This window comes from Populus alba, chromosome 1, assembly GCF_005239225.2.
Source record: "Populus alba chromosome 1, ASM523922v2, whole genome shotgun sequence".
NCBI classification, from domain to species: domain Eukaryota; kingdom Viridiplantae; phylum Streptophyta; class Magnoliopsida; order Malpighiales; family Salicaceae; genus Populus; species Populus alba.
In genome coordinates, this window is record NC_133284.1 from 29,667,227 (window position 1) to 29,674,894 (window position 7,668).

At 32.0% G+C, this 7,668-nt stretch overlaps 1 protein-coding gene across 1 annotated transcript; it reads right to left on the reverse strand.

Annotated features, from left to right (window-relative positions):
• Positions 1–6,524: 6,524 nt before the first annotated feature.
• LOC118032938 (agamous-like MADS-box protein AGL29) lies at positions 6,525–7,133 on the reverse strand. The gene has a single exon (XM_035037748.1). It carries the CDS (start codon positions 7,131–7,133, stop codon positions 6,525–6,527), a length of 609 nt encoding a protein of 202 aa, XP_034893639.1.
• Between the last annotated feature and the right edge of the window lie 535 nt (positions 7,134–7,668).

Consider the following 7,668-nt stretch of genomic DNA (forward strand, 5'->3'; position numbering starts at 1 on the left):
GTAAGAGCCTCTTGAGAGAAATGTGTTTGTTTAAGGGTACCAAGGGACTCACTTGATGATTTCTTTACAATGTTTGTGGGATCTCTAACATTGGATATATCTATTACAGACAAGGTATTCAAAGCCATATTTAACATTCACTTTTACCATCTGTCTATAAGGATAACAGTAGACTTGTCAGTTGTATTTGACCCCTTGCGATAAAATAAGGCTCAAAAACCCTACTAGAGAAATGTGTTGATCTTAGATCACACTAGCAAGTAGGAGGCCTATGACCTTCATAGTGATAATGTAAGGCTTGAAAGCCCCACTAGAGAGTTATGTAGATCTGAGATTTCACTAACGATAAATAAGAAGAATGTATAATAGAGATGCAATTTACTCTATTTTTGGAAGGACTATATTCCTATCTACTATGATATATTTTGAGATGATATGAATGCCAAACATAAAGGAGATTCTTTCCTTTCATATCTTGGAGGTGATAGGTGTTTGCTTTGACTACCTTGATCACTCTAAAAAGACCATCCTAGTTTGGGGTTAGTTTACCCTTGTTTTCTTTATTGTCTGCTGCTTTCAACTTTATGAGTAGGTCTTCAAACTTAAAACTCATGTTTTTAACCTTGGCATTATAGTATTGAATAGTTAGATCTTGATAGCTTATCTCCTCACTAACACAGTTAATAGAGATTCTTCTAGTAGATCATGATTGGTTCTCAATCCTTTTTCATTGTGTTTTCAGGGAATAATAGGTGACCATTGGGCTTAAACACCCGATTTCAACTAGTATCATGGCCTCAATGCTATATTTGAGAAGAAACGAGGTTTGCATGTTATAATTTTTTTTAGTTTATCAATAAGCTTATAAAATTTAATTAAGTGGCTTTGCCAACTCTGACTTGGATTATTTCATCTTTTTTTTTCTATTGAGTATGACTATGTTGGTGAGCTTGGCTTGACCATTGGTTTAAGGATGCAACATTAACGAAAATATATGATCAATATGGAGTCTATAACATTGCTATTTTATTTTATGGTTTGTCAAACTAGGTCTCATTATCTATTATCATTACTTTGGAAAGACCAAATCAATATATGGTGTTCTTTCAAATGGAAAAGATTACTTTATTAGCGGTTATATCTATTAAGAGCTCAACCTCCACCTATTTAGTGAAGTAGTCAACCATTACTAGGACAAACTATTTGTTACCTGTGGAAACATGCTCGGATGGCTTGGGAGGCAAGAGCTCTAAAGCCTATATGGATGCCACATATCCCCTTATAGATTTTTTTTAAAACATATATGCTTAATTAAGAGATAATATTTTCAAGATAGGATCAGAGGCGAGCCTTTGATATAGGATATCATTGACTAAACAATACCCATCTCCTCACCTAGTCAACTAAATGGACTCATTTATGTCAGAAGGTATCTCTCTAGTTACTAGGTTATTCGTGATATGTGTTCTCTAATCCTCACCAAAACTAATTGGAGTGGTCACCACTCCCCCCCCCCCGACCGTACATGGCTTCTTAAAAGTTTCAATCAACACATCCAGAGAGAGTTTTGCTAAGTTAGAGCTTGCAAATTTGGATAGAAGGTTTACCCGATTGTTTTCTCTATTAGTAAACAGGTAATGATGATTTCTTTACCTTTATTTCTTTAGAGAAATGAACTAGGACTTTCTAGAGATACTTAACATTATGGGTTCTCTAGTCTCATATAACCCTTAACATTCGCTAATAACCAACTAGGAGTCGATGTGAATATGGAGAGGATAAGAATTTAAAGTCTTTGCAAGTCTCAATCTTGCTAAAAGAGCTTAATATTCTTATATATTATTGGTGGTTGGAAACTCAAAACAAGCACCATATTCAAAATCTTATCCCCTTTAGACTTATGAGCATTATCCTTGCACAATTCCTTTTAGCATTAGAGGACCCATTCATATATATTCCTCATTGTAAATATGAATGATTTATTCTCTTTGTCATATGGGTGTATGAGGATTTGATGATACATAGAGTTAGTGTCAAAGAAGCAAAAAAATTCAAAACCTGTTATAGTGTCCACTAATTTATCAATCTTGGAAAGTGAAAAACTATCATTCAGGCAAGCCTTATTCAAATCCATGAAGTCTACACATATCCACCATTTACCAGTGGTTTTTTTCATCATTACCATGTTTTCCAACCAATAAAGATACATCACTTCTAGAATAAAACCAATGATGATTAATTTTCCCACCTTCTTGATTATTGTCTTTTATCTTTTGCCTTAAAATTCCTCATCTTCTAATGAATAAAGGAGAAGGTTAGGTTAACCCTGAGTTAGTGTGTGGCTACTCTAGGACTGATCCCAGGCATTTTTTAGCACCTGAAAGCAAAATTAATTTTTTGATTGTTTGGAAGCTCTATCAATGCTTGTTTTTGCCTTAGTTCTAAAATTGACCTTATCTTTGTGATTTTCCCCTTTTTCATGAGAGGCACACCCTTCAAAACTTCAATAGCCCTAGTCCTCTCTTCTATTTATTCTTTCTTGAAACCTTATTGGTCCACTACTAGGAACTTCTTGCCTTTAAGATATGAAAATGCACATTGTCTAGAAAACCCATGGTTTCCTTGAATAGTGGCTACCCCTTTTTTAGTGAGGAATTTTAAGGCCAAGTATATGGTGTTGATCATTGTTTTGATTTGATAGGGGAAGGGCCTTCCTAGAATAACATTATAAACCAAACTTATATCAATAACCATAAAGGCTTACTATATAGTTAGGCATTTAAAGTAAATCCCAATGGCAACAGGGACCTCCAATAAGCCTTTAACCGTCGCACCTAAGCTAACAATCCCAATGAAAAAAGACTTTAAAGGAGTTAATGTTAACAAGTTTATCCCTATTTGCGCATCATTTTTCTGGATAGGATGTTAACTGCACTACCATAATCGACTAACACTCTCTAGACACGATGATTGGACAAGACAATTAAGATGATTAAAGCATCCTTATGGGGGGAAACCACTCATTCCCCATCTTCTAGCATGAATATGATAAGCTCATGCCATATGTTTGGTTGATGGATAGTAGTAAAAACTTGTTTCCCATATTTTTTTCCACTCCCACTATCACCCCCTATAAAAGTACCACATGAGATCATATTGATCTCCAACAATGCTTGGTTATGTTGGTTGGAATCTTCTCTACTTTATTTGGTAGGGGTATCCCTCTTTACAAACTATTGGATATAGCCTTTGGCTATAAACTGCTCAATCTTCTATCTAATGGCAAAGCATTATTCGATATCATATTCCTTATCTCAATAGAACATTCAAAAATTCTTAGAGGTGTGAGTGTAAATAGTCATCTTTATTAGCAGGGGATACCAAACAAATTCTTTACCTTTATTAGTAGTAAAGATTTTAGTAATAATGGTGTTCATAAAAGAGGAAAACCTTTCAGGATGTACTGGACTTTCACAAGTCGGTCCCTTTTTGCTATTCCTTGAGCTTTAATTCTGATTAGAGGAATAATTCCCCTTGAAAAGTCCCTTATGTTGGCTCTTTTTATAAAAATAAAAAGGTCCATTCCACAACACACTTTCTTTTTATACCTGTATATGATTCTTCATGACTTTCTTCACCTCAAGTAAATTTCTGTTTGGCAAGGCATAAAACTTTCTTTGTAAAGCACATTCATTAACCCCACTTTATTAAAAGCCTCTGAGGCCATAGGCTCAAGCAACTCTTTCACATTCAGTATCTTTTCATTAAACCTTTTCAAGTACACTCATATGGATTCACTGTCTCGCTGGGTAATCCTAAAAAGCTTTGTGAAGTTTTGTTTGGTGGGTATACTTATATTAAAATGCATCACTAGTTTAATGCATAGATCACTAAAGCCTCTAATAGAGTCTGGCTCTAAATAATTATACCGGGCACACGTGGATCCATAAAAATTTATAGAGAGGATCTTAAACATCATATCACTACCTTGGATGACCAATTCCAAGATACTTTGCATATTTTATACATGTTACCTTAAGTTGACGAGACCATCATATTTATCTAAGCTCATTTTGGTGGAGATGTAATTTTGAGAAATCCGGTTATTTAAAACTTGCCTTGATAAGGGAAAGCCTCGCATTAGATGAAGTTTGTAAGCATTAATCGTCTCTCAATCCTTTGTCTACTAGGCTTTAAGGAGCTCGAGTAGTCTTGTGCAAAATGACAAGAATGATAATTGGCATCTATCTCGTGGTAATGAGAAGGAGCGCACCTCAAATATCCACTATATACGGGGGTATTAAAGTAAATGGATGATAAATTATTGATTCTTACTTGATTTACAACATATATGTGTCCTTGGTATGTTCATATCTGATATGATTTGAAAGTTATATGGTTGAGTTTGTTGTAAATGTTCTTATTATTCTTTATATTCTTTATTTTTTTATGTTTGATCCATTTTGCTCAAGAATTTTGTGGTTTTTATGTTTTTTTTTTTAATTTTTTCTTTTTCTTTGGTTTTGTTCTGGGTTGTTCTTTTTATTGTCAAACTAAGATTTTGTTTAGTTTATAGCCAATTCAAAGATTTTGGGTCAACCCGATCAAGTCAACTCGGTCAGGTTAATAGCTAAGAATTTATTTGGTTTGCCATTAATTTAATAAAAGGAATTTAGGCATGGGCTCAATGCACGGGCTCGGGCATCACTCCTAAGCCCATAAGAGTGTTAGACTAAGGCTCAGTAATTGTGGCCATGACCATGGTTTGGGTCTAAATGTTTTCGAAGCACATTATAGGCTTGTGCCAATTAAAAGGTTTTTTTTTCTAATAATACTAACAAATCTTTATTCTATCACCCACAATCCTTAAGAGGTCTTGGTTTCATACTCTAGGCTGGATTTAGCACTAATAATAATAATATATATAAGTTTGTAATTGAATATGTAATTATAAGATTAATAGGTAACTGTAAAGTTTTTTTTCTTATGCTCAACAATTATATTATAAAAAAAATATATTAAATAAATAATTATAGTATTGGATTTTGTTTTTTTTTTAATTAAATACGTATAATGTCTTGCCATACTTATAGCTAGTATCTCTCATATTCACTAATTAAATTATAGTTATTTATATTGTTTTTCTGTTTTTCTTTATATGACATCTGCTAAATATAGAGTAACAATTAAGTAAAATTAAAGTAATTGATTAAGTCATTTTGTTTTTTTAGTGAAAGTTTTTGTGACATATCATAGTAATTTATGATATGTCATATAGGGAGTCTTTTCTATTATGACAGCTACAAATACTATTTTACGATCACAATAAATCCAAAACTAAGAGCATGAAATTTGTCTTTTGATAATTGAAAGCTGAAAATCATGCTTTAAAAATCAAGCAGCATTTTTTTAAGTTATATTTTTTTATAACTTTAAGAAAAGCATTTTTTTTCTTCTTCTTTTTTCTTTTTTGTATTTCCAAAAGTCATAGAATTTCTTATTTTTTTAATTATTTTTTTTATCTACTTTCCATATGAAAAAATATCTATGGAATTTTCATTGATATTTTTAAGAGAATTATATTTTTCACAGGATAAAAGAGAATTTAACAATAACTCTAAATGTAATTTAATTTTGAATGAAAACCTAACTTTATAGGGTGGTTGGCTATGATGAATTGAAAGTTTTTTTTTTTTTTCCTTTTTACAATTAAGTATTAATTTTACTTGAAAGATATTCTAGGATTTAGAAGTTTGACTATACATGCACTTTGATAGAGGTAAAATTAAACAACCGATAATTTTATATATATATATATATAGTTAATGATTTATTAAATCGGCACGTGAGCCTTAAGGTCGCTCTTCAAGCTAAATTTTGGCACATACTTTGCACTTGTAAGAACTTTTTTATGCAACATTTTGGTGACAAAAGTTTATATTTGAGAGTTTTCATAAGTCCATAGTCTTATTACGTACTAACAACTTGGTGAATTTTGAAAAGAAAAAAAAATACGAAGAGGATAATAACATGGAAATGTTTAGTTTAATTTTGGAAGATTTTATATTTGAAGGATATTTTAATAAATTATGAGCAGTACTTTCATAACAATCTAACACTAAAATGAGCATATTATCATATTTTTATTGTCCAAAAATAGAGTGCAGTAAATCTTATAAAAAAAATTATACAATTTTGTTCCTTATCTTTTCAAATTTGAACATTATATATCAGATTTCATGATTTTCTGTGAGAATTCAAAAAAAGAAGAAGAAAAGAACTATTAATAAAAGGTATCATACAATCCACCTATAATTAAAACGAAAATATATAAGTTTATCGCAATTGAATCCCATGCATTAGGTAAACAAGGTAACAGTTGAAAGTGAATAAACAAAAGACATAGCAGATTCTAAATCTTTTGCAGACACAAACCCTATACAGGCCATGAACTGTCTTATTATCTAACGTTAATACATATAGATTTCGTCTTGATGACGTTATTAAAGAGAACTTACCCTACCTTAGTGATTCTTATCAGGAAAACCAGGAGCATTTTGATCATTTGCAATAGTACATGCAAATGAATGGCCTGTTTCTGGAGCCTGTGAAGACGAAGCAACAGTACTGGTGTTCTCAGCGATTTTACTGCATAAGGTCATTTGTAACTCGTTGAACTTTTTTTCCAACTCAATCAGCTGCTGGATGTTAAGCTCTTCAATAGCAGTATCCCACCAACCTTTGCTATCCATTTCTTTGATCGTACTCTTTAATTTGAGACCCTTTTCCTTCTTCTCATCCAGCTGATGTTGCATATCGTTATGTTTCTGGGTTAGTTCTTCGATCCTCATCCTCCGGTGAGCCTCCACGAGATGATAAGTGCTATCCATGTTCAGTGAATCTTCAAGGAAACGATTAATAACTGATTCAACCGAAGGATGACCAAAAGAGAAGGGCTTGCCGGCCGGTGAAAACACTGCGATTGCAATTTCTGCCCCAGTTAAAGTAGCCAGTTCGCTAGCCTTTTTGTAGATCCCAGATCTACGTTTTGAGAAGGTGATTAATCTATCATCTTGATTTTCTATTCTCTTCATTTCCACCTTTTGCCTTCCTTTTGTTTTCTTGGAAGCCATAACTAAAAACTAAGACACAGTAATAGATGAGCAATAGAACATGTATGAGGTAATGAGGGCACTCCCCTTGGTTTGAGATGTTCATATAGGAAGATAAACTTCAATGAATTAAATGCTACAGGTAATTAATTATCATTTTTAAGTTGTACATTTCCATTTTAAACTTGCACTTGTGTATTTGTGATGCATTAGGTTCTGATGAAGTGAATACAGATAACGGTCTAGTCATGCCATATAATTAATCTAATAAAAAAATCATAATTTTTTATTTGATATTTAAATTGTGTTTGAGTTTTACTTTGAAAAGTCCTGCAAAATAGATTTAAAAGATTTTGTTTTATTAATTTTTTATTTAATTTTAAGTTCTTATGCTAATTTCAATTTTATGTTACTTCTCCTGTCTACTTAAAGATTCTAATATTTTTCTTCGTTGTTTCCATTTTAATCTTGCATTCTCAATATATCAATAACAGTCTAGTCATGCAATACAAATATTAACCTAATAAAAACAAGAGTCATAACTTTTTGTCTAACA